This window comes from Hippocampus comes, unplaced genomic scaffold, assembly GCF_001891065.2.
Source record: "Hippocampus comes isolate QL1 unplaced genomic scaffold, H_comes_QL1_v1.1 scaffold78, whole genome shotgun sequence".
NCBI lineage: Eukaryota > Metazoa > Chordata > Actinopteri > Syngnathiformes > Syngnathidae > Hippocampus > Hippocampus comes.
Genome location: NW_017805798.1, coordinates 2,033,471 through 2,059,988, shown reverse-complemented (window position 1 = coordinate 2,059,988; position 26,518 = coordinate 2,033,471). Strand labels below are relative to the sequence as shown.

The 26,518-nt window shown below is 44.6% G+C and overlaps 1 protein-coding gene and 1 long non-coding RNA gene across 7 annotated transcripts in view; one reads left to right on the top strand and one right to left on the bottom strand.

Moving 5' to 3' along the window:
* The window catches only part of LOC109525239 (uncharacterized), a 42,055-nt gene that overhangs the window by 2,586 nt on the left and 12,951 nt on the right, over positions 1 to 26,518 (bottom strand). The window contains exons 7-9 of one of the 3 annotated variants that reach the window (XR_002170100.1): positions 25,939 to 26,063; positions 10,663 to 10,787; positions 6,063 to 6,166 (exon numbers count right to left, since the gene is read on the bottom strand). This is a non-coding gene — a long non-coding RNA (uncharacterized LOC109525239). Of the gene's footprint in view, positions 1 to 5,788; positions 6,167 to 10,662; positions 10,788 to 25,938; positions 26,064 to 26,518 lie in introns of those variants that run through there. The other 2 variants (XR_002170101.1, XR_002170102.1) reach the window with 2 other exon arrangements.
* Positions 27 to 26,518, top strand: part of LOC109525235 (collagen alpha-1(XXVII) chain B-like) — a 50,719-nt gene continuing 24,227 nt past the window's right edge. For all 4 annotated transcript variants that reach the window (XR_002170099.1, XM_019885572.1, XM_019885574.1 and 1 more), the window contains exons 1-10: positions 27 to 400; positions 1,663 to 1,721; positions 3,710 to 4,929; positions 8,454 to 8,507; positions 12,233 to 12,286; positions 14,439 to 14,492; positions 15,227 to 15,280; positions 21,180 to 21,224; positions 25,994 to 26,047; positions 26,377 to 26,421. Coding sequence is in view for 3 of the 4 variants with exons in the window: in XM_019885572.1 (XP_019741131.1) it covers positions 354 to 400; positions 1,663 to 1,721; positions 3,710 to 4,929; positions 8,454 to 8,507; positions 12,233 to 12,286; positions 14,439 to 14,492; positions 15,227 to 15,280; positions 21,180 to 21,224; positions 25,994 to 26,047; positions 26,377 to 26,421 (1,686 nt within the window). In the remaining variant the exon portion in view is untranslated. The remainder of the gene's footprint in view (positions 401 to 1,662; positions 1,722 to 3,709; positions 4,930 to 8,453; positions 8,508 to 12,232; positions 12,287 to 14,438; positions 14,493 to 15,226; positions 15,281 to 21,179; positions 21,225 to 25,993; positions 26,048 to 26,376; positions 26,422 to 26,518) is intronic.

Genomic DNA, 26,518 nt, shown 5'->3' with positions numbered 1-26,518 from the left:
CCCCCCCCCACCCACCACCACACTCCCCAACTCCTCTTCTCCCCCTAACTCACACAAGAAACTTTCATTTTCGGGAAGTCTGCACGCTCTCAACACACAACAGGCGCGTGCAATGCCGGCGTGAATGGTGAATGGGATCCCAAAAAGGTGCACGGAGACGATTTGGGGAGACGCGCGCAGGTGGGAGACAATGATTGCCTGCGTTTATCGTAAGAGTGTGAATTAGTTTCGTGGAAAAAAACAAAAAAAAAAACAAGAAAGAAAGACAAGCAATTGCAAACGGGGATGGAAAGCGCTCCTCTGCCTCATCCGGACAGGAGTGAAGCCCCCCAAGAAAGAATGAAGTAACCGCGATGGAGCCGGACAATGCCCCGCACTCCGAACTCAAAGGAGCCGGGGGGTGAGTCGCCGCAGTCGCCGCACTTTGGCATCTTATTTCTGCTTGCATGAAATCCACATAAACCTCACGAATACATCATCACCTCGTATTAACTTTCCATGTCATGAATTAAGTTCGTGGAACCGCACATAAACGTCAAATGTGGGGGGAAAAAAAAAGTTTCATTGGAAGGTGCGGCGCAGTTTTCAACGTCCCGTTTTGGCAGCCGAACTGGGATTTTGTGTTAAAAGAGATGTATGAGAGGAGGAGACAAGCCGTCCTGATCTCTCCTCCCACGTTGTGCATCATCTTCTGTTTATTGGCTGCACCCCCCCTTCCCTCAAAAGGGAGGAGAGAGGAGGAGGAGGGGGAGGGGGTTGCATCATATCCACTCATCGCTCGTCTCCACTACTGTACATACAGTGTGAGTGCAGCGCACACCCACTTTTGTTTTTGTTTTAATATCCAGGAGAGAGGAGAGAGAGAGAGAGAGAGAGGGGGGGGGGGAGTCCTGAGGAAGGATTTAATGTCAGCGGAGTGGTTTGACCGCTGGTTTGCAGCAGCTCTCTGGGAAAAACCACAAATGTAATAAAATTCGTGAATTACAAGCGCTGTTTGCGAGCCACCCACAACCCACATTATCAACTGCGGGAGTGTAAAAGAAGCTTTCAAAAGAAAGAAAGAAAGAAAGAAAGAAAAATCTGGGTGAGGCCAACGCTGCAGTTAACACCTAACATGGGAAATAACTCAGTGAAACAGCATGCTACTGTTTACTCCTTTCATAATAAAAGATGATGGAACTATCCGTCCATTCATTTACTAATCTGCTTCTCCTCACGAGGGTGGCGGGCGTGCTAGAGCCTATCCCAGCTGTCTGTAGGCGGGGGACACCCTGAACCGGTCGCCAGCCCATCGCGGGGCACACATCGACAAACAACAATCCGCCCTCAAACTCAGCCCTAGGGACAATTTGGAGTGTTCCATCCATTTGCCGCGCATGTTTTTTGGAATGTGGGAGGAAACCGGAGTACCCGGAGAAAACCCACGCAGGCACAGGGAGAACATGCAAACTCCACACAGGGAGGCCGGAGCCGGGATTGAACCCACGACCTTTGCACTGTGAGGTCAACGCGCTAACCAATGGACCACCGGGCCGCGACTTCAAACATGATTTGATACATTGAAGACTGTCCGTGGGTGTACAAAAGAGTTTGTGCCCATGTGTAGCAGGTGACAATATTTCATTTGTATTAAAATGTCTTTTTTTTTTTTTTTTGTCCTAGGAGAGTCCTCATTCTTTGGACTATTCTGTGTTGTAGCTGCTCTCTCACGCTGGCTCAAAGTGAGTATTATTTCCAGAACAAACGCAAGTGTGCTTTTATTTTGCTTCTATTTGGAAACAATAAGACAGACATGGCGATAAAACACCAGAAGCTGTGTCTGCATGAGGGCATTCACTCATTCAGTACCAGCCTGTCTGAAAAGACGTTTGAAAACGTCTTTGGGAGTGAATGAGTGTTAATAACCTCGACGTACATTTGCCTGACTTTGCCGCGGGCAGCCTGGTTCAGCTCCCATTCAAGTGATGCCGCGAATCAAAAAAAAAAAATGAATGCTTATTCCTGTTCTGGCAACCAGTCCAGGGTGTCATCCGCCTTTCGCCTGAAGTCAGCTGCGACAGACCCTGGTTCCCCCGTTTCCTTGAACAGGAATAAGCTGTGTGAGGAAATGGACAGGTCGAGTGATTTACGCGGTCAGTTGCAATTTTCTGACTACTCTGGTGACAAATTCGGGCTCCAGATAAAAGCGAAAGAATCTGTTCAACTCTTGAGGGCATCCCGGATGAGGGTAGCAAGGATGTCGCAAAATGGATCTTTGACCCACCTGCCGTCTGGGCCAACATTTCTTTCTCCTCAGCACAGCCCAAAATTGATTTTGTAAAGCAGCTTTTCCTTTGCGTTTTATGGAGAGAAAACCCATGCATATTTTTCGATCTTTATATAAGCTGGCAGTTTCGCCAGCGCACGTACTGAGTGGATTAGCGCACAGTATCCAAGATGAGCTGATTGGCCCTGGATGATTTTCCAACCTCTTGAAGCTAAACACAGCGCCTTTGTTTGACAGCGCCACCGAGGCTACGGTTCCACGGTGGAGACCGGCCAATTTTTTTTTTTTTTAATGTTTTGAATACAGCACCGATGAATGCTTCGGCTCATGAAATTAAAATCAGATTTTCAGTTTTCATCAGTTTTCACCTGGAAGTTGAGACATAGTTTGAGGTTGATACCATTATTCATACTCATAAGCCTTGAAATTCTTCCTTCATTTTACAAGTGAACATTGAAATGTCGGGAATCAAAACTCACGAGAGAATCCATCCATTTTCTGAATGATGGATGAATACATCCATCCATTTTCTGAACCGCTTCATCCTCACAAGGGTTGCGGGGCATGCTGGAGCCTATCCCAGCCGTCTTCGGGCAGTAGGCGGGGGACACCCTGAACCGGTTGCCAGCCAATCGCAGGGAGCACAGAGACGAACGACCATCCGCGCTCACACTCACGCCGAGGGACAATTTAGAGTGTTCAATCAGCCTGCCATGAATGTTTTTGGAACGTGGGAGGAAAGCGGAGTACCCGGAGAAAACCCACGCAGGCACAAGGAGAACGTCCAAACACCACTCAGGAAGGCTTGAGCTGGAATCGAACCCGGTACCTCTGCACTGTGAGGTCGACGACACTGGACCATCAGGCCGCCGAGAGAATCTTCATCTTTATTTATTTCAACACTCATATATCTCCTAAAATAGCACCGCTGTTCCCTCCCAGGACCACTTCACCCTGCATTTTTTATTTTTTTTTATGGTCACTGATCTAAAAACGGCAAGTGGATGTGATTTGTAGGCCTGCGCAGGAAATCTCAGCGCATCCACTTGTTTCGTGACCTTGTTCCATTGGCTGGCTTTTGACATTCGTGAGACTGAAAAGTAAGCTATTTGTCTAGGAAAGAATGTCGCTGCGCAAACGACTGCACAGTGGAAGCTTGAAGTCGAATGCCAATGAGGTCGTACAATATATCGGAGGCTCTCGGTTTCCGACGGAATTCCCTTTGTGTTGGTGGAACAGAGTGACTGGACTCAGAAGATGCCCATTACGGTTTCTAAAGTTCTCCGCCATGAACGAGATACAAAAGGTGTTCTGGAATTGCAGACTCCCAAACTTGTATTCGGTGCATGCAACAGAAAAAAGACAAAGTTCTCCCTTTGGGAGTCTTCGGTTTGATGTTTGTGGTCTGGCGTCGCTGACTTCTCCTCTGTGTCTGTTTTGAAGATGTCGATATTCTGCAGCAGCTGGGTCTCTCTGGGCAAAGGGCGGGCGGCTCGTCGTCCTGGAGCGCTCGACCCATCCCGGACGGAGTCATCCCCTTCAAGTCCGGCGTGATTCTCACCCCGAGGGCGCGCGTCCAGGTGCCTCTGCGCACTGTCATCCCAGCTTCCTACAGCGCCTCCAACCTCTCCCTGATTCTCAGTCTGTCTCTTCACCGCATCAACAGTGCCTTTCTTTTCTCCGTTGTGTCGAAGAGAGGGCGAGTGCAGCTCGGTGTGCAGTTCATACCGGGCAGGGTCCTTGTTTACGTCAGCCACAGGAACTCCGTCGGATTCGACTATGATGTTCATGATGGCCGGTGGCACAGTCTGGCCTTGGAAGTCCGAGGCCACCGGGTGTCCCTGCACACGTCTTGCGGGAACAGGAGCCTTCACGCAGATTTGAAAGGCAAAAAAGTGGAAAGGCTCGATCGGGAGGGCTCGTTCCTACTGGGGAAAAGGAACCACGACGCGGTGCCGTTTGAAGGCGCCATCTGCCAGTTGGACATCTACCCCTCAGCGGAGGCGGCTCATCACTATTGTGATTACGTGAAGAAACATTGCAGACAAGCCGACACGCATCGGCCCGTCTTCGCACCCCTGCTACCTCTAATCGATCCAAACGTAACTCATACCACAGCACTGGCATCCCGAAATACTCCCAAAGCTACCGCCTTCTCAGCAGAGGGATTCGTTTTTGTTCCGAGTGATCATTTGCGAGTTGGGAATGACACGTTTATGTATCGGACTCCTGAACCTGCTCTTGCTGTCAGTCAAGTGGACCGTCCAGGGTTGGAAAGACCCACCGAAACTGTGACCTCATCTCTTTGGAGCAGTCCGACACCACCGACACGGGAATTACCTTCGCAAACAGGAGTCGACACAAAGGAAAGAGAGGCCCACTCTCTTGTTGGCCAAGGATTCACGGATGTACCAAGACTGCCAGAGGCCACGAGCGAGTCCACACAGGCGTCCTCCTCAAGATCCTTTTTTTTCCAGCATTTGTCCACCGTTGCGCCAAAAAACCTCGATCCCGAAGCAACCAGTGCGCAGGATGTCAAACCCACGCCGGTTATTCCTGTCACTCCTGCAGCCATCGATGACTTCCAAACATTTGACCTTGAACCGACCCTTGTCTCACTATTGGCAGGACCACCCGGACTTAAGGGAGAACCGGGGCCTCCGGTGAGTCAGTTCTTTCAAACCTGTGTGGGAGAGTTCCTGGTACAGTTCTGTCAGCATAGTGTTTATTTTGCAAGTGATTATGATTAATTATACCATTTCATAACTCTTGGCTGCCCTCTCCATGTGGGCTAATCCCGAATACGATTTTGGTTCTCATTTGTATGCAAGTTCGTGGCTTTAATCCTGCTGACGTGGATATCAAACGTGTCTCCAGGGTTTGAGGTTGTGTAAACCTGGAGCGCTCTGTGTTGATACGTCCAAATTAGAATTTCTGTTTCCCCTGACTTCAGTTTATTGTTCCGAAGTTACATTTAAACTTGTCAAAAAGAGCTAATCTCCATTTTAGCCGTCTTATAAACATCCTCGGCTTGTCTGTTACTTTGATGGCTGGCACTGGGGTGTTAGATTCTTCTGACCGACAGCCCGATGACAGCCCACTATTTGAACAAAGGCACAATTAACCGGTTACACTGAAAAATACCTGACATTTTCCTCCCAAAAGATGCACTGCACCCGAGGCCGAGTACGCCTGTCAACTGTTTTTGTGCCAATTTTGCCCTTTCCCAACCATGGGCACCAAACATCTGCTTTATGTCTTATGAGATTGTCATAAGATTCTATTTTTGGTCTGAGGTGTGTCAAGAGCGGATCTGTCCCGATAATGGGTTCAACAACTGCAGAATCTTATTGCTTGTGGTGCTCTGCGTTGAGATAATTGGAGCACGCCATACACAATACACCCACATTTTCAAATGCTTTTAAATCTTTATGTGTAGGATCTGTCACAGATTAAAAGAAAAAAATTGAGGATTGAAAAAAAAACCCCATTGCGTATACCACGCCCTCTTGGACTAACCAATTGAATTAAAGCCACATGTACTCTTTGAAGGTCAGCTATGTCAAACAACGCTCGACTTCTCGAACATTTTTGGCTTTTTAAAAGCAAGAACCAAACTTTTGCGAGAACACATACGTATACACTAAAGAGCGAGAACACCAAATACATGTGTCTGGTAGAGTAAGCGTGGAATAAAATGCAATTTGACACCAAAGTGTCAAGTGCTTGCATGATTAGCAATAAAATGGCATATGTAGGGCAGCACAGTGACTAGTGGTTAGCACATCTGTCTCACAGTTCTGAGGGTTGAGGTTTCAGTCTTGGCCCCGGCCTTCCCGCGTGGAGTTTTTATGTTTCTTCCCATGCTTGAGTTTTCTCTGGGTAATCCAACTTCGTCCCCTGTTCGAAAAAAAAAACAGGCAGGTTAGGGTTACTGAAAACTTCAGGTTGCCCATTGTGTGAATATCTTTGTTTGCCTATCTGTGCCCTGTGATTGAAAGATTGAAGACATTTGCGCTTCTCTGTCGGCTGTCTAACAGCGGGGAAGGGGGGTGGGGTGGGGTTAGGGGTACTGACAAGACAAATTTGATTTAAAAAAAAAAATGCCTGTAAAAAAGAAAACTGGAGGGTGGGTTGAAATGAATTAGCAGTACGTTCAGAAAACCAGTTGTTGCCTCGCAAAGCCTACCGGTAGTATTAAATGGGCATGATTACAGCATTATTAACTAAAAACTGGTGTTTATCGAGCTTCGTGTCATTCTGAGAACAAAAAGTAGCAAATGTGGTTTTAGTTCTCAGCTGCCGTCCCAGCCCTTGATTCATTTTTTTTTATAGCTAGCTTTAGCATAGACTTTAAACGCAGATTTAGCTTCCGGTGCTCACCTTCTTTTACAGACTACTTCAACATTATTTAGTCAGAGGTTTGATATGAAACAACGCTACGTAGCATGTGAAGTTTAGATTAAAGCTTAAATCTCAGCCTCTTTGAAACTGACCTTGCTCTTCTACGCCTTGCTTTGCAGAGTTAGCATTTAGCTGCATCAGCATGTTTCCTCCACTTGACATTAATAAGCTCGTTGCAGTCTTGTTCGCTGTCTGTCCGCGAAACATAAAACGCTTACATGCTTTTTCCATTGTTGAAGAAAGAAACCTTCCGTGCATTAGCACGTATGACACACACACACACACACACACACACACACACACACACACACACACACACACACACAAAAAGGTTTGCAATAAGTTTTTCCTGCTGTGGTGGTGAAGGGAACCGCAGCTCTACGAGCCACTCAGACTAATTTTGTGAGAGCAGAAATTGCTGCCAATCACTTGGGTGGTGAAGGTCATCTTCCCGATGCTTCGCATGACTGTGTAACTCGCTGACATCTGCTTTTATGTAGTTGACGCAGACTTCCATGGCAACCGTGCAATTTGAAAAAAAGCCCTTGACACGGTGTCTGTTTCACATGTTGTAAATTGAACAAAAAGAAAATAATTGAAACGTGTTATGTCAAGACCGAATTCCAACATTTCCACAACTCTTTTTTTTTTTTTCCCAGCAGTCCAGCTGAAGTAGCACTTCTACGCTGTGATTCATTTTTGTTTTGTAATATTCGATAGTCTATAATTACAGTCAGGCCAAGATAGGATCATCCTTGATTAATCTGGTTAAACCCGGGGGGGGGGGGGGGGATTCAAATCCACCCACGAAGTGAAGATGTCTCACAGCGTGTGACTAAAACTAAGAAACTGGTTGATGAGAACCGACTTTGATTTTTCTAACCATAATTACAACAGTGGCACCGGGTGGTTAGCATGTCTGCCTCACGGTTCTGAGGTTCTGGGCTCGAATAACGGCTCGAGCTTTTCCAGTTCATACGTTCTTCCCCTGAGGTCACGCCGCTTCTCGCCCAAAGTCAGTTTGGATAGGAATCCATCCAAAATGGTCAACCACTTGCGATGGATAGTGTTTCCGTTGAAAAGTGACATCATCACCTTTGATTAGTAATGCCTATTGAAGCACTTTTCAATGTTTTTTTTTTTTCACGATTCTAGTAAAAAAGGATTTGATTGGATGCAAAAATTAAGCCCAAAGCTGTTCGTCAATACACTCATTTCATAGCGGGTGGTTACGGTTCCCATAAAATCCTTCTTTTAAACAATACGACAAATGTTTCTGGTTGTATTTGATTTTGTACGACTTGACTATATTCTCCCGAGAGCAAGCCTGTTCTTGTTATTGCTTCGGCCGTGGGAAAACGGAGCAACGCTGCTAACTTCTCAAGCGAGCTCATGTTCCTCAGATCCCTCATTAGTTTTGACCTTTCCGAGCCTCGCTAATCCATGTGTGAAATTGTTTTAAAGCCGGCCAATGGCTTTCATTAAAGCGCGTTGCCTTGCCTGTTCGATATGTCACAAGTGACTTTACTAGCGTGAGGAATATTGGCGTCGTAAGGGTCACTTGCACCCTTAATAAGACATTTTCTGGCCTGCCAGTACTGTATTTCACTCTCCCACAGTTTTAGCATCTGGTACTTAATAGCATTCAAATAACCGTGAATAACTTTTGTGACACTCATTAAAAGTCCGACATGAATGCACCTGTTGTGACATCACTTTGCGTGTACATTTACACACTCATCGAGATGAAAACTAACTCGTGATCTGACACCGTTCTTTCCAGGGATTTCAAGGACTTCCAGGATTACCAGGAAAGCCAGGGAAGCGGGGCCCACGGGTGAGTGAAGGGAACACTTCCATCGCGCATCGCAGGTGCCCCGAACATTTCCTCGGTCGTGTGTGTGGCCTCCGTCGGCCCGCACGCACTCCCGTGTGATGTTTGGGCAGGCAAAAGCGACTCCTTTTGTGCATGGTTGGCATGTGGGCGAAGGAAGAACTGTGTGTATATGACTTCCATGTGCAGTCCCTGTGATGTCTGGGCATGCTGAGGGATGTCCTATGTTGAGGTCAAGATGGTCAAGGAAGAACATTGTGTTTCGGCGTGCCCTTTTGAAAGGAGCGTTGATATAATTAATGTATTGTTGTGGTTTCACTCGCTATGTTGTACCACACATGGCATCCAGAATATCCAAAATGGCAGCAGCTGTCTGTCTGTTTTTTTTTTAGTAGGCAGGCTGTGAAACCTAGTAAAAAAACCCTAAAAAAAAAAAAAAAAAACAAAAAAACAACAACAAAACTGACGGGCGAACAAGTAACAAAATCTGACATCATTTTAGCAGAAATAAAATGTGCACTGGTCTTTTGCAGAGCTGCTGCATGACTTTTGAGTCCTACTTGTGGTATAGGGTGGGGCTGTAAGTGTGTGTGTGTGTGTGTGTGTGTGTGTGTGAGTGTATGTGTGTGTGTGTGTGTGTGTGTGTGTGTGTGTGTGTGTGTGTGTGTCCTGTGGTGGGACCTCAGTGGAGCTGGCCTGTTGCAGGCCAATCCCTTTAAACAGCAAAGAAAGAAGCCTTTGTCCCCCATCAAATCATATTAAAGTGTTTAAAGACCTCGTCTGGAGATCAACGAGTCTTTACGCTCGCACACTTTGAGGTTCATTCATCAGTCAGCATCCAAATGGATCCAAATGTAGGCCACTGACACTCCGAGTATGACTAACGCACCCTTTACATGACCCAGCACACATTTCCAAGCATAGTTTGCGTGATTAGAAAGAAAAGGGAGAGATTAGGAATGAATACCGTCACAAAAAGTCCACTCAGGTAAAATATGGGAGATATTAAAACGGAAACTCTTTTATTCCGTACGGACATGAAACGCATTTGCAAATTATCATCCATACATTTTCTGTACCACTTGTTTTGTTTGGGGTTCAGCCAAGGGGGTCACTGACCTTTTTGAAAAGCAAATCTACTTCTTGGCTATGGATTGCGAATTGCCTTTCATTTTGTGTTGTCATTCGGAGTTGTAACAGACTTGAATCGGAAAATTGGCTCTGATGTCACGAACCCAAACCGTCCTCAAATCGGTTTGATGATGCTGATGTTTGTTGTTTCCTGGAATTGGATTAACGCGACTCGATTTGGCTATGGAGAGCTTTTACAAGTTGTAATGCATATCCCAAAAACACGAACCCAAACCGTCCTCAAATCGGTTTGATGATGCTGATGTTTGTTGTTTCCTGGAATTGGATTAGCGCGACTCGATTTGGCTACGGAGAGCTTTTACGAGTTGTAATGCATCGCCCAATAATCACGACAAAAAATGACAGCCATGCCATATCGAATCGTATTAAAATCCCACTCAATCCAACCGAATTGTTCAACTCTGCTGCAGCAATTCCAAACTTTTCAACCTCCTTTGTAAATGACATGTATGTACAAACCTGCACTAGATTTGCAACGAGCCAATAAAACAACTTGAATATGCCACTTTTCGATGTCACATATTTACAAATTCAATCGGTTACGCTTGCGCTAGGAGCTAGCCTCCAAAATTTTGTTGTTGTTGTTGTTGTTGTTGGTGCAAAGCTAACGAATGAAATCACATTCACAATGGCGCTTAAATGAACGTTGCGTGAAATGCTCTCCGGAAAGGTCGCGATTGATGACGGGAAAAGATTTCGCATACCGTCAATTATTTGCCTTTCAGTGCCAGAAGGCAGTCGTTCAATATGAAGAGGTTAGCGCCGAATTAATCGCGCTGGTCTGTGGAAATAACAGATTCGACGTTTTACATCGATTCTTAATCATCGGAGTATAAAAGCACAGTCAAGGTGTTCGCGTGTCTGGTGTGCGCTAATGGCCCATAAAAACAGTAGTCCCTCCTGGAAAAAGTCATCGGCACACATAGTAAACGCCCTAACGGGTTCGACTTGCAGGTGCCCTCCGTCTAAAGGTGTCAGGTGTGTGTTTGTGTGTGTGTTTGGTTACCTGTAGGCACACGTGTTTCACAGCTCCATTGCAAACTTGGCATTTTGTCATCAGAAGGAGGTTGCTGCACAAGCTGCAATTCTTCTGCTCCTTATCGGCCAATAATGACTTCCATACGTTTTAATCTGGAGCATACAAAAAAAAGGTGGGGAATTCACTGAAACAAAAAGAAGAAGGAAATCTGCGGATGAGCTTCTGTTAAGTGTCTCCATATGTCCAGCGCCTGCAATGGGGAACAAGGGTCCGGCGCTTTTTTTTTGTGGTGTCGAGGGGGGGTGTAAAGGCAGGAGGTTCTTTTTGACTTCTATGACTTCTCCCCCACATGCTGACAAGCGGAGTCAGATAAAACACAGAGATGTGGAAAGGATCACCCAGGTGGAACCTGATCCTTTTCTTTCACCTCCGGTGCCGGCTCGACTCGGTTGCAGAACGGGCAGAAGATACAGTGGCTTCCTGTTCAGCCCTTTGACGATACTTTAATGCGAAAGATTTTGTCATCTCAGCACTTCTTGAACACCAGGACACTTTATGGTGCTCTATTTTTCCAACTGGCCCCTCTTTGTTAGCTTGCATGAATTTATGATCCCATCGACGGTAAAATGTATTTTCACTTTTGCCCACCTGGTCTGACTCGCTTTTGTTCAAACATTTGGCCCGGATTTGCTCAAAGAATTACAACCGAGCAGGTTTTAAATCGCATGCCGACAGTTTGTGGCGCGGGGCCACTGGAGGCGGGGGCGATATGATGTGATGGATGAGTGGCCTTCACATCATGGGCCCCCATTTACCAGTGGGAAAAGTGCAAGGGAAAGGAAAATAATCGACGTTACGTGCGCAGGCAGGAGAGACACGCGGGAGACACATGAGGGCTCGCAAAGCACGCAGACACAAACAATGGGCCCCAGGGGCCGTGACCCGGACCTCAGATACCCGCTGCAAAAGGGAAGAATATATACATACATGCACATGTGTTAATAGTCATTTAATCAAACTTTAAGGGCCATTCTGGGATACCTCTCATTTCTTCGAAACATTTTCCTCATTGGAAATAATGAAGACAAGAATAGAACAAGTCAGTCTTGATCATCAAAGCTTTTAAACGCTGTGTTAACGGGACAGGTAACATATATGATTGAACATCTGACATTGTCATACAATTCTAAAATCCGTATTCGGTTTGGCCAGTTAGCTTGGGCTAAGCGTCTCGTCGTTCCAGCGTCAAACATTGCTAACTCCCGACGTGCTAGCAGCGAATGTCATGACAAAGGCTTTCATGCGCTACCTAAGATGGGCTTCAGTCACTCATTGATTCAAAGTTGAACATGATGCTGATTCGCCGGCTCAACATTCCCATACATGCGCCAACACTTCTGGGGGTGGTGAGCGTATGTCAGACAACGCTGTGAACACCACACACGCACTATGTCAACCAAAAATATTTTACATAATGTACGCCCCCTCCCCCGCAGATGCTGATTCGCCGGCTCAACATTCCCATACATGCACCAACACTTATGGGGGTGGTGAGCGATAGAGTCAGAAACTTTTCTAATCACTTTTCTGGTTTCAGGGTCCTGTTGGCCCACATGGAAGCCCCGGTCGACCCGGACCTCCTGGATTGAAGGTATGGTATTGATATGCTAACAGTTAGTTTAATGTCTTCCATATTCTTTTTAACTAAAGCCACAGAAGCAAAAGTACATTTGTAGTACTGTGGTTCATATGGGTGATTTTCACGCAACCGGCTTGGGATCAATTTTCTGTCCATTGCCCCTGCGATTGAGTGAATTGAGCTGTTCAGTCAGCTGGTATAGTTTTGGTGTAACTCTGAACAGCAAAGTCAGTATTAATATTGTGTTTGACGGTGGGAGCAGCATCAGGTAATAATAATTGCTGCGTGGGAAGCCCAACATTCAGAAGAAGCCTTTTGCTTCCTTGAGCAATGGTCTGGAAAATCATTTGTTGATTAAATGTTCATTTTTCAATGGAATTTTGGTTAGCAGAGAGTTCTCTACAGTAATTAGTTTTCATCTCGAAAATGTCATGTCCCCGCAAAAAGCTGGAGTTGTCAAGTGGAAGGTGATATGTACATGCACAACAATTAAGAAAATTCGGAAACATGTCTTAAGTGTTAATCATGCGATCATCACATGAAAGCAGATTGGTGACAATCCAGTCCAACGTCAGAACACACTCCCGCCCAAATTGCAGAGGAATCGACCTTCTACCCTGAGGAACCTCACTCCAATCACTACCATGCATAACTAATTATCCCGCTCAAGCACCGAAACATTTCCAGTTCATCATCACCAAAATTACGCAATAAGCAGTGAATCGATGAAGCCGATCCATCACGACCAAATTTTTCTTCACCCCACATGATAAAATCCGAGTTGAATTCATTGAAAAATTGTGCCAAGCAAAGCCTTTCACGTTATGATTTTTGCATATGCGAACAAAAAAGGCGCCTGACAATAGAAAGAAGCGACTGTTTTGGTCATCGTAACTTCACATGTATTCTTTACGGTACTCGTTGAGTCCGCTGACTCTTATTGAGGTCAAATCCCCCCCACACTGAGCAACTCTTCTCGCTCCCTTAAAAAGCCTCTTGTTTCTTTTCGGGTGAAGCGAGCAGCCTCGAGTGGGCCCAGACTCATTTACAATTGCTTGACATCAGCATGCATTGCAGCTTGGATTTGTTAAGAAAGCAGTTTGCTCGGAATAATATGTCAAGCTGATGTCACGGGGGGGGACTAGTGCATGTTATACTTTCCTGGAATGAGAGGTGTTTCTATGTCAGGTAAATCGATTAAACCGCGCTGGTTTTCCACCGCATATGCCACCGTGGTCATCAACGCATGCCATCACGCCATAACTCAACCCGCGGTCGAACCGCTGACTCCGCAACCCGAGAGTAGATGGTGAGCTAGCCGAGATTTGTTTTGCGGATGTTATCTGATCTGGATGTAACGATGATAAATTGCGACAAGACGATGTTCAGTCACTCACTACTGTGAACTGTCTGACCATTACAACTGACACGGAGAAGAAAATGGAGATAAATAATGCCGGGAGGGTACGATTGCAGCGAGGCGTTTGAAAAGAAGTCACGACGTTTTGCGCTGAAATCTTTCTACGATTCAGTTGGAAAAAAAACTAAACAAAACGATGTCTGTACAGTATGTTGTTTCTCTTGGCTGGAGATCGGCTCCCCGCAATCAAGCTGGACAAAATTCTCACAGACATTTCATGGCCAAGTTTTGGCTGATACGGACATGGAAAGGAAGCGATACAGTGTTGGTGTCAACTTGTTCCATGTTTGATGAGACTGCTTGGTTTAAAGGCAACATATGTACTCATTGAAAAATGAGTATAATGATATGCAAGATACCCCCCCCCCCCCTACATCTAAGCCAGTGATGTCAGCTCTCCCCCATGGATCTCTTGCAGTAGAAATGTCCAGGCTGTTTTCTCCCTTTGGTGCGATTAGACACCACACGCTGACCCAGAATGCACCGAGTAGTCCCGCTGCCCGAAAAGGGAGAAGAATGTTCCGCAGTCGCTCCTTGAAACCTCCTTGGTGTAAACCGAGTTCCTGGAGGGCATAAATGGCCCGCACGCTCGTGTAAATATACCAAAAAGAAGGATGACCTCATTACTTGCTGATAGCGTGAATGCAAACAAAGTGTCTCGGGGCTATGGGAGTGAGTGAGTGCTTTGGGGATGAAGAGAAAGCGCAGTACACTGTAGAAAATGACTCAATTTTTCTCTTCCAGGGAGAAAAAGGTGATCCCGGTCTGTCTCTTGGGCAAGCCCCGGAAGGACAAAAAGTATGTAGCGCCTTCCAAAGAGATTGTCCAAGATACATGACATAGAGCAGCTTGCTGTAACTTTTTTTTTTATTCCAGTACAAAGAGCCCACTTGCTTGAAAATTATCATTCAAGGATGGCACAAAACTGCTTAGCAACAAACCAACATTAAGTGCAATCACGTATTTTGTCCTTTTTTTTTTTTTTAACAAAAATCAACTCACTCAAAATGTTAATATTATTGTGTTACTACTTTGTCTTATATATCATTCCAATTCCGTCCCCCAAAATTGATTTGGCTTACTCACATTAAAGTATTTGGCAGTATAAGACCCAGTGAAAGTACAACTAAGTCATGTCTGCCATCTAGTGGTTCATGGTGATATTACAACAAAGTCGGCACCCTCGGATTCACATTGATGGAGAGTTTTACAATATAATTTTTTAACATTTTGGATTTACTGAGGTTTTTTCACGAGATATTTAAAAAACTTAATTTTCTCAATTTATTGGTAAAAAATGCATCGTAAATGCTAATTAGAGAATATGTTGGGTTTGTAAAAAAAATAAAAATAAATAAACAATTCAGAAAAATCACTGGTCCCTTTGTGATCAGTTATTTCACCAATCAGCTTTTGGACTATACCCATAGAAATTTGGGCAGGAGGTGAGGCATAGAATCTTTATCCTCCGCAAAGAGCGGTTGATATTTTTGCAGCTGTCTGAGAATATGTGACCCACTTTGTTCTCGCAGGGAGAGCCTGGTGCCAAAGGCCATGCTGGACCGCCTGGCCAATCTGGGCGAAAGGTAGGACGCATCTGTTTCATCTCACAATCTGTTTAGGTTTGTGCAAGCAGGAAGGCATCTGTAACTTGTTACAGGCCCATATGTGTGATATTGTGTCTTTTCAGCAGACATCTGATTAACAAGTCTTCTCCCTGCTCCTCCTCCTCCTCCTCCCCTAGCCCTGATCTGATTTGGAATGACTATTTCAGAGGCAAAAAAAAATGGATGTTAGGCTTGTTGCTTGGAACGTGGCGCATCCAGCGGCACACCTGTGTTCTGGATTCACTGTACTTAGGACATCTGCAAGTCAGATTTCAAGCTCACGGTGTGATAGGCGCTTCATTTGACTCGGCGATATTAACATACATTCCCTCAAAATGAGTTGTCGGTCCAATTTTAGTGCCGTCCTGCACGCTTTTCGCTGTGATTCTTTACATGCTACGTGTCAACCTGTCACAGCGATGATGATGAGCAGTGAACTCTTCTGCTCAAGACCTTGTGCTTTGGATTGTAGCCTTGGCCTCTATCTGGGATTCGGCTTTCTGGAATCCCACAGCCTAAGTAATTTCCAATACTAACCCGTCCCCCCGGGTTATCCATTGATTTGTTACCCAAATGGATAGAAAGGAAGTTGTAAACACCGACACCTGATGCGCAATATGCATCATACATTAGGAAGCGTTGAGCCACGCTACAGTCAAATACAGTCAGCGTTTAATGGACTGGTACGGATTAAAATCAACATTGTGGTGGCAGTATTATTACTATATAATATATTACTTTAATAGACAGTGAAAAGCTTTGCCTTGGGAATTCTTTGCCAACTTAATGCTAACACATGATTGAAAACGCCATTGATCGGCTTAAGCATAACCATGATAGTCATGGTGTTATGACTCGATGAGAAACTCAAATTTGAACACAAACAGTAGAGAAAGACATCTACACACACAATAGCACAAGGCATGTATTCTTTATCCTCTGAAAAAGAAAAGCGAGCAACTAATATCGCAGCTTACTGAAGCACTGAGAACAGGAGTGATTCTTCTTTGTGTCTGTACGACTGTATTGTACTGGCCGACTGTGACCAAGGCGAGAACTCCGAAAGGAGCAGTGTAACGAATCGACTTGTAGCATTAAATCATGATGCATAACGCTTGACATTCTATTTACTTCGGTTCTTACTCTACATTTTTAAAAACTTTATTTTCCTTGTAAAAAAAAACAAAAAAAAAAACACTTGGCAAACATTCCAGTTTTCTAGTGGGTGGGATTGGAGCAGATTCATGGCATTCCCGTTCATTTGAGATCCACGTGTTTTGAGTTACAAGTGCGGTCATTAAACTGCTATCTAAAGGCACAACTGTACGATAACGTTATCTGTGGTACAGCTGCACGCCGTCTGTCACAAGCACTGATTTGCGTGGTCGAGTTGACAAAAAAAAGTGGGGTAGCCAAATACGGGGAAGCCGAGAGTGCGGCAGTCTCAAAAATGTATTGATTAAAAAAAAAAAAAAAAAAACAGGCAAGCAAGCTGTGAAATAGAATCAAAATCGCAAAAACTCACGACAAAAGGCCCGTGCAGAATAACTTTGGGTTAAAAAAAAAAAAAAAAAAAAAAAAACAGGCGAGCAAGCTGTGAAATAGAATCAAAATCGCAAAAGTCACAAAAACTCACGACAAAAGGCCAGTGCAGAATAAATTTGGCCTGAATCTGTATCCATACACTATTATTGGCACATAAATTGCATGTATGATGCATCCAACCCATCTATTTTCCAAAGCACTTCTCCTCATTGGGGTCGCCACTGAGCTGGAGCCTTTTCCAGCTGCTCCGCACGAAATTGGCCAATTTCACCATAACAGCTATATAACCAGCAAAAGAAAAAGCATGCTACATATGCACTGCCAAATCACATAAGTGGGCCTCGTTCAGCTCGCCAAATTCCCGATACCCTGGATCCAATGGTGCTCAACACCAAGAAATGAACGAGTGCTTTGCCTTAAACCCTCAAGACTCTCAGATGATCCCCACTGACTCCGGCTGGAACGTTATGACCGTCGTCTCCAAATAATGTGAATGTAAAACTTTTCATATGTGTGTGTGTTTTTTTTTAATGTGGGTTCTTAGAAACAGCAAGAAAACGATACTGGGCCTGTGAGTGCCAAAATTGTTGACGTTCATCTGGCGGTATCGTCTTACTTTGGAGGAATCCGCCCTAAATTTACTTACTTGTGCAGCCAGAGTAGCTCCTGAGATCTACAGCGACCCTGTTCAGGATGAGCGGTGTTGAAAACGGATGGATGGATGGATGTTATCGTTGCTTTGAGGAGCCACTACGTGCACCGTGTCGTGACTGATTAAATTGGATTCGAGTTGCATTTTTAAAATATACGCCTGCTCTCCACGGGGATAAAGATTCCTTATCAATACGCCAAAAAGGTCACAGGAAGGTCAGGGAGTCTGTCGGAAAAGCGCACACTCACATGATATGAATCATAGAAGATATCTCAATGTGTTATGCATGTAAAACTTTTCATATGTGTGTGTGTGTTTTTTTAATGTGGGTTCTTAGAAACAGCAAGAAAACGATACTGGGCCTTTGAGTGCCAAAATTGTTGACATTCATCTGGCGGTATCGTCTTACTTTGGAGGAACTCGCCCTAAATTTACTTACTTGTGCAGCCAGAGTATCTCCTGAGATCTACAGCGACCCTGTTCAGCATGAGCGGTGTTGAAAACGGATGGATGGGTGGATGTTATCGTTGCTTTGAGGAGCCACTACGTGCACCGTGTCGTGACTGATTAAATTGGATTCGAGTTGCATTTTTAAAATATACGCCTGCTCTCCACAGGGATAAAGATTCCTTATCAATACGTTCAAAAGGTCACAGAAAGGTCAGTGAGTCTGTCGGAAAAGCGCACACTCACATGATATGAATCATAGAAGATATCTCAATGTGTTATGCAATCAAATAGTGCTGCAGACTGTAACCAACCCCCCCAACCCCACTCGCCTCCCCCCCAAAAAAAAAGTCTTCTTTTCCTCATGAGTCATAGAACATGTAGTCATGGGAAAAACGCTGATCTACTTCCTGATCGTTTATGGTAATCTCTCTCTTGCAGGGCGTTGTCTGACAGTCTGGCTCAAGTCCGGACACATCTGGGTTAAACCTTGTCACGCGCGTTAAAGCCGCAACTGCAAATAGCGCATTCAAAATTCACGTTTGAGTCCAGTGAATTAAAGAGATGCAATCACCTCGCATCGAGGCCATCAGACACCTCATCACACACAGCTGCACTCAACTCACTCCTTTTGCAAATCATCTGGGTCACATTCCAGCTGCGGGAGCCAGAAAAGAAAAAAAAAACAACAAAACAACTTTACTCAGCACGTTCTATTCACATGTCGCAAAAATTCCATCAATTGCCCCTCATGTGGTTCATTCTCATAGAGTTGATTATACTTGGATACATGAAAACGCTTGAAGCTCAATCATCCTTTGTCAGGGGTATCAAACTCAATTTTGTCGCGGGCCACATTGTAGTTACGGTTTCCCTTCGTGGGCCGTTACGACTATGAATTTTGTGAAACCATATAAATATTGAAGCACCTCCACACATGGCAGGCTATTGGAACTCTCGAAATTGTCTCTAGGTGTGAGTGTGAATGGTTGTTTGTCTTTGTGTGCCCTGCGATTGGCTGGCAACCGGTTCAGGGTGTCCCCCGCCTACTGCCCGAAGACGGCTGGGATAGGCTTCAGCACTCCCTGCGACCCTTGTGAGGATAAGCGCGTTAGAAAATGAATGGATGGACATCTGTTAGCCACTGTCACATTATGCATTCATTATCACGGAGCATAAGAACATTAAAAAAAAAACAAAAAACGAAAAAACTGCATTCATGATTCACTTCAACTGGATTGCGCAAAAAGTTGAATAGAAATGAGACTTGAATAAGTGAAATCGTAGTTTCTGCTTAATTTGACTAACGAAGGGACTGACTACCAAACCAGCAACTGTCGGCACACAGCCAGCTCGTTCCTTCATACGGTCTTTTGATGAGCTTCAGAATGTTTTCTCCAGTCTTGCATTATTATTTTTTTTAATTACATTTTTTTTTGTGGGGGTGAAAAGAAATTATGTTGGCGGGATATTCCGTGATTCATTTTGTTGAGAACATAAACTGTCAATGTTTTGTCTTTCCCTCCTCTCCAAAAAGTGTGCGTGCACTGGATTGCATGATTGTATGTGTCATCACCCTCAAACACAATGGCGAGTTTGGGAGGAAGTCCCCCAAACTCCTTCGACAACAAAAATGACATTCGAATTCCATCACTTGGCAGGAGTCACGCTCTGTAAAATGATGACCCACCGCAATTTCCCTGACATCTTTTTGCCGATTCTTTTTTTTTTTTTTAATCTCTTTGGCCGACCGGCTGTCTCGGGGCCAGAGAAAGCCCCTCGGTCTCTCCAGAGAATTTAAAGGTTGCCTGGGAGGCAGTCAGCGCTGTAAAGTGACACTTGTGTGGAGTATTAAGCAGCTCTGGGCTGCTGTGATTTTTTTTCCTTCTCTCGCCGGCTCTGAGTATGGTGGAGCACTGGAAAAGAAGCACTTAAGATGTGATTCTTTGTGGCGAAATAGCACGCTCGCAAATGTCATTTGCCGAGTAAGCATTCTAAGCCCTTTTCTTTTTCAAAAGGTTTCTTATGGTACGTGTACGATCGTCTGCTGACGAATCTTGATTGTGGTTATTTGGTTTCCTCAGAAGAACTCATTTACACCCCCCCCGCCCCCCGATTTTTAAATCAAAGCAGATTGGAAAAAAAATTGATAAAAAACATCACGCCTTTGACTGTCAAAGGCGTGATGGTGGATTAGAATAAAGTTTAGATCCTCCCTAATGGGTTTGTTGCGTCAAGACGGTGACTTAAGACGAGCGTTATAATCACTTGAGTGATTAATGAAGTGTTCGGAATTAGCTCGATGGTGCGGAACAGACCGTAGATGAATCGTGTCTTGAAGCAAACGTTCGCAAAATGGAGTGCAGCGCTGTTGAGATGACATCAGCTATGCTGAGTTGAAAGATGGCCGCGAGAACTCCTCTGAAAAGTTTGAAAGCTCAACTAAAATATAAGTCTTCTCCTTCCGGCACGTCCCTATTCAGGGGTCGCCACAGCGAGTCAGTAATTTCCATCCGCCCCTGTAAACCGTCCTACCAACTCGCATAGTCGTCTTGGCAAAAGTTTTACGCCGGATGCCATTCCTGACGCAACCCTCCCCATTTCTCCGGGCTTGGGACCGGCACTGGGGAACAGTGCACCCCCAGGGGAGGGCACTGTCCCCCAGCGGCTGGGTTGAAAGCTCAACTAAAATATAAGAAAAAAAAAAACTCTCACGTGTGACGTGACTCGAAGCCTCAATACTTTCATCGCTCAACAATTTTGCCATGATTCAAAATTGGAAATGTCCCGCATGTCACAACAGTGCAGCTTCACAGTTTGAATTTGGAACGTGCAAGACCGGGAACTTTTTGGTTGAGCTTTGCATTCTGGGAATCTGAAGAGATTTGGAAACGTCGGATCGGTTCGAACCGGTAAAGAAATGCGGATGGAGTCGAACGGTTAAAATTGGCAAAATAATGATGAAAAAAAGGGTTGTACGATTGACCACTTTTCGAGTGTTTGAAGACGGGAACGACTCTTCTGTCACAATGCAACAACGCGATTAGTTTGAAACGCTGTCCAAGCGCAAGACGGCTCACTGAGCCAATGTGAAAAGTCATATCAGTGCATATTTTATTGGCAGTGCTCTGCTCATTTTATCAGGAAATAGCAACATTGGGAAATTCCAAAGCGCATAGTTCACTTACATACCGTCTCACCATTTTTTTTGTTTTTTTGGGGGGGGGTCAACAGGGGCTAAGAGGTCATCCTGGCCCTGCTGGTCTGCCTGGGGAACCTGTGAGTATTTCTTTTTCCTGATTTTTTTTTCTCGTGTACACATCATGAATTTTAACATCTTAACTGATTTTGAGAACACGACCCAACCCACGCACTCATTTTATCAGGAAATAGCAACATTGGGAAATTCCAAAGCGCATAGTTCACTTACATACCGTCTCACCATTTTTTTTGTTTTTTTGGGCGGGTCAACAGGGGCTAAGAGGTCATCCTGGCCCTACTGGTCTGCCTGGGGAACCTGTGAGTATTTCTTTTTCCTTATTTTTTTTTTCTCGTGTACACATAATGAATTTTAACATCTTCATTGATTCTGAGAACACAACCAAACCCACGCGTAAGTAGGAAAAAAATAATCATTAAGTGCGTGCGTACTGATTTTATGAGGCCTGATTTACTCAAGTGTGCAAAAGACAGGCACAAACTTGACTTCATGCGTAACGGGCGCAACTGGGAGTGCATCTGCCAAATGTGCGAAATTGCCCAGCAGTTCATTTTGTGCATTGTGGGAGGAGCATTGCATATGCTCCTCCCACTAACGGGAAGTAGCGTGTCAAAGTACAAACCAGCACGCGAGGTGGTGCCTACGTAGCACAGGCAAAAAAAGAGAGCCGAGAGAGATAACTTTTACTCTTCTGAAAACATTTTTGAAATGCCAGAAACAACAATGATCACGCTGGGAGGAGGAAAAAAACAAACACAAAACTTTTGACACCACAAGATAATTATTCAGAACAATTTAAACAGGAATATGCCTCAATCAGGCCCAAAGTATGAACCTGTGGAGTGTTTCACGCATTATTTATTAATTTTTTTAAGTTGTGAATATATTCCAAAACTCACTGCACGGTCTATAAAAACGACTGTGTTTTATTTGTCGATACAAATCAGGATGCGAGCGGGGATATTAAGCGAGACACATCAGCTATCAGTTGTTCAGGAATTTTGGCCTGAGAGAGAGAGAGAGAGAGAGAGAGAGAGAGAGAGAGAGAGAGAGAGAGAGAGAGAGAGAGAGAGTCACTGTTGGCAAGCACACAAGTGGGCTAAATCGGTCGGACACCAGAGGCTAGTTGCAGCACTCCCACACTCCCAAATCTTGTGCAATCTCCCCCGCTAATTAACTTCCTTCCTGCCTGCGAGCTTTGGATGCAGGGCCGACCGGCTGTCTCGGGGCCAGAGAAAGCCCCTCGGTCTCTCCAGAGAATTTAAAGGTTGCCTGGGAGACAGTCAGCGCTGTAAAGTGACACTTGTGTGGAGTATTAAGCAGCTCTGGGCTGCTGTGATTTTTTTTCCTTCTCTCGCCGGCTCTGAGTATGGTGGAGCACTGGAAAAGAAGCACTTAAGATGTGATTCTTTGTGGCGAAATAGCACGCTCGCAAATGTCATTTGCCGAGTAAGCATTCTAAGCCCTTTTCTTTTTCAAAAGGTTTCTTATGGTACGTGTACGATCGTCTGCTGACGAATCTTGATTGTGGTTATTTGGTTTCCTCAGAAGAACTCATTTACGCCCCCCCCGCCCCCCGATTTTTAAATCAAAGCAGATTGGAAAAAAAATTGATAAAAAACATCACGCCTTTGACTGTCAAAGGCGTGATGGTGGATTAGAATTAAGTTTAGATCCTCCGTAATGGGTTTGTTGCGTCACCGGGTGTCAAGACGGTGACTTAAGACGAGCGTTATAATCACTTGAGTGATTAATGAAGTGTTCGGAATTAGCTCGATGGTGCGGAACAGACCGTAGATGAATCGTGTCTTGAAGCAAACGTTCGCAAAATGGAGTGCAGCGCTGTTGAGATGACATCAGCTATGCCGAGTTGAAAGATGGCCGCGAGAACTCCTCTGAAAAGTTTGAAAGCTCAACTAAAATATAAGAAAAAAAAAACTCTCACGTGTGACGTGACTTGAAGCCTCAATACTTTCATCGCTCAACAATTTTGCCATGATTCAAAATTGGAAATGTCCCGCATGTCACAACAGTGCAGCTTCACAGTTTGAATTTGGAACGTGCAAGACCGGGAACTTTTTGGTTGAGCTTTGCATTCTGGGAATCTGAAGAGATTTGGAAACGTCGGATCGGTTCGAACCGGTAAAGAAATGCGGATGGAGTCGAACGGTTAAAATTGGCAAAATAATGATGAAAAAAAGGGTTGTACGATTGACCACTTTTCGAGTGTTTGAAGACGGGAACGACTCTTCTGTCACAATGCAACAACGCGATTAGTTTGAAACGCTGTCCAAGCGCAAGACGGCTCACTGAGCCAATGTGAAAAGTCATATCAGTGCATATTTTATTGGCAGTGCTCTGCTCATTTTATCAGGAAATAGCAACATTGGGAAATTCCAAAGCGCATAGTTCACTTACATACCGTCTCACCATTTTTTTTGTTTTTTTGGGGGGGGGTCAACAGGGGCTAAGAGGTCATCCTGGCCCTACTGGTCTGCCTGGGGAACCTGTGAGTATTTCTTTTTCCTTATTTTTTTTTTCTCGTGTACACATAATGAATTTTAACATCTTCATTGATTCTGAGAACACAACCAAACCCACGCGTAAGTAGGAAAAAAATAATCATTAAGTGCGTGCGTACTGATTTTATGAGGCCTGATTTACTCAAGTGTGCAAAAGACAGGCACAAACTTGACTTCATGCGTAACGGGCGCAACTGGGAGTGCATCTGCCAAATGTGCGAAATTGCCCAGCAGTTCATTTTGTGCATTGTGGGAGGAGCATATGCAAATGCTAACAGGAAGTAGCGTGTCGAAGTACAAACCAGCACGCGAGGTGGTGCCTACGTTGCACAGGCAAAAAAAGAGAGCCGAGAGAGATAACTTTTACTCTTCTGAAAACATTTTTAAAATGCCAGAAACAACAATGATCACGCTGGGAGGAGGAAAAAAACAAAAATAAAACTTTTTACACCACAAGATAATTATTCAGAACAATTTAAACAAGAAAACGCCTCAATCAGGCCCGAAGTACGAACCTGTGGAGTGCTTCACGCATTATTTATTAATTTTTTTAAGTTGTGAATATATTCCAAAACTCACTGCACGGTCTATAAAAACGACTGTGTTTTATTTGTCGATACAAAGCAGGATCCGAGCAGGGATATTATATGCCAGAAACAACAATGATCACGCTGGGAGGAGGAAAAAAACAAAAATAAAACTTTTTACACCACAAGATAATTATTCAGAACAATTTAAACAAGAAAACGCCTCAATCAGGCCCGAAGTACGAACCTGTGGAGTGCTTCACGCATTATTTATTAATTTTTTTAAGTTGTGAATATACTCCAAAACTCACTGCACGGTCTATAAAAACGACTCTGTTTTATTTGTCGATACAAATCAGGATGCGAGCGGGGATATTAAGCGAGACACATCAGCTATCAGTTGTTCAGGAATTTTGGCGGGAGAGAGAGAGAGAGAGAGAGAGAGAGAGAGAGAGAGAGAGAGAGAGAGAGAGAGAGAGAGAGAGTCACTGCTGGCAAGCACACAAGTGGGCTAAATCGGTCGGACACCAGAGGCTAGTTGCAGCACTCCCACACTCCCAAATCTTGTGCAATCTCCCCCGCTAATTAACTTCCTTCCTGCCTGCGAGCTTTGGATGCACATGTGAGCGACATGCTGACGCCTTTGAAATGGATGCATGCAGACGACAGGTTTTGTCGTCTTTTTGCTTGATCTCAAATGAAGTGCCATTATTATGCAGAGCGTAAAATCACATTCAGGAGTGCGCCAGCCATAATAAATGGGAGCGATGTTGCTTTGAAATCCTAATAAAAATCATAATTTATTTTAAAAAAAATAAAACATTGGATTAGTGGCCAGAATGACATCCTGGCCCTCCCCAGGCAGCACTCGAATCTTTAATTTGATGTTAGAGGGATTGTATCATCAATTTTAAATAGCTTTTTTTGACTCGACTGACGAGCGATTATCACATTCCTTATTTTTATTGAACAATGAACGGTTTGTCGTTCCAAAAATGCACTCAGACTGTTTTTTTTGTTTTGCTTTTACATCATACAATATCATTCCGCTCTTTTTATTGCACATAAATGATTCCGCTCCAGCTGCACTTGTGGCTATTTAATAAGAAAACATTCAGAATTTAGTAAACAGTACAGCTTGTTTTGGGATTCTTCATGCAACTGCTTCATAAAGTCATCTCCTTTGGAAGTTTGCGGTTAATTTCAACAGGATTCCCCGGCAGTTTTTTGCTGCGGAGAAATCGACTGATTTATGGGCTATTATTTGAATTTTAATTGCGAAAGTATTCATCACAAATAATCTGTACGTAGCGCAGATGAATTCCACGTTATTATGCACGTTAAAGATCAAACGCTGTTCATCAGAGCGGCACGTTATCTTTGTAAAGGCAGAATATTTGAATTGGGTCTTGTTATGTGTCTTTCAACTACGATAAACTGAAGCACCAATGCTTGTTTTTTTTTTTTTATAGGCAGTGATTACAGACCAATGTCAAATTATACTTTAGTCGCCCTTCACTCAGCGTTGTGACGCCGCCTCGGCCGGCATTGGCTCGACTTTAACAACACGGCTTTTACGATGTCGTTTGCATGTCGATCCCTAACGGCTGCAATTGTTTTATTCTCATAAGACCTTTTTCCATCCCGTTCCTCCAACGAGTGTGGCTCCAACTCAAAACACACACGCGTGTTAAATAAGAGGATGCGTCCTTCCTCGGATTTACCTCCTTCCTCGTGTCTCCTTTGCGCTGATCTCTCTTTCATTCCTTCTCTCCAAAGGGCAAGCGGGGAGCAGACGGAAGCACCGGGGTCAAAGGTTATCCTGGCAGGCAGGTGCAGTGAATCTAGTCTTGCAGGGTTGGCTTGGCAGGGCCATACACACACACACACACACACACACATACGCGGGCACATGGAAACACACACTTTGCGCTTGAGCAGAGCACACACACACACACACACACACACACACACCCACACACCCCCACACACACACACACACACACACACACACACACACACACACACACACACACACACACACAAGGTAAAGCAACGACTCCCCCTAAATACTTTCATCAACTGAAATAATAAATTGCTCGAGAAAATTCAGACGGTTGGATCCACAAACACACGTTGGTGATATTTTGTTTTCCATTCAGGGTTTTCCCGGGCCTAAAGGTGATCCGGGGCCAAAGGGAGTCAAGGTGAGTTCAATGCCAGGATCAAACACACGACGAGTGCATTAAGACGCATCTTATTGTCATGGAATTTGCGCGGGTGCACCAGGATCGACTTGAATGA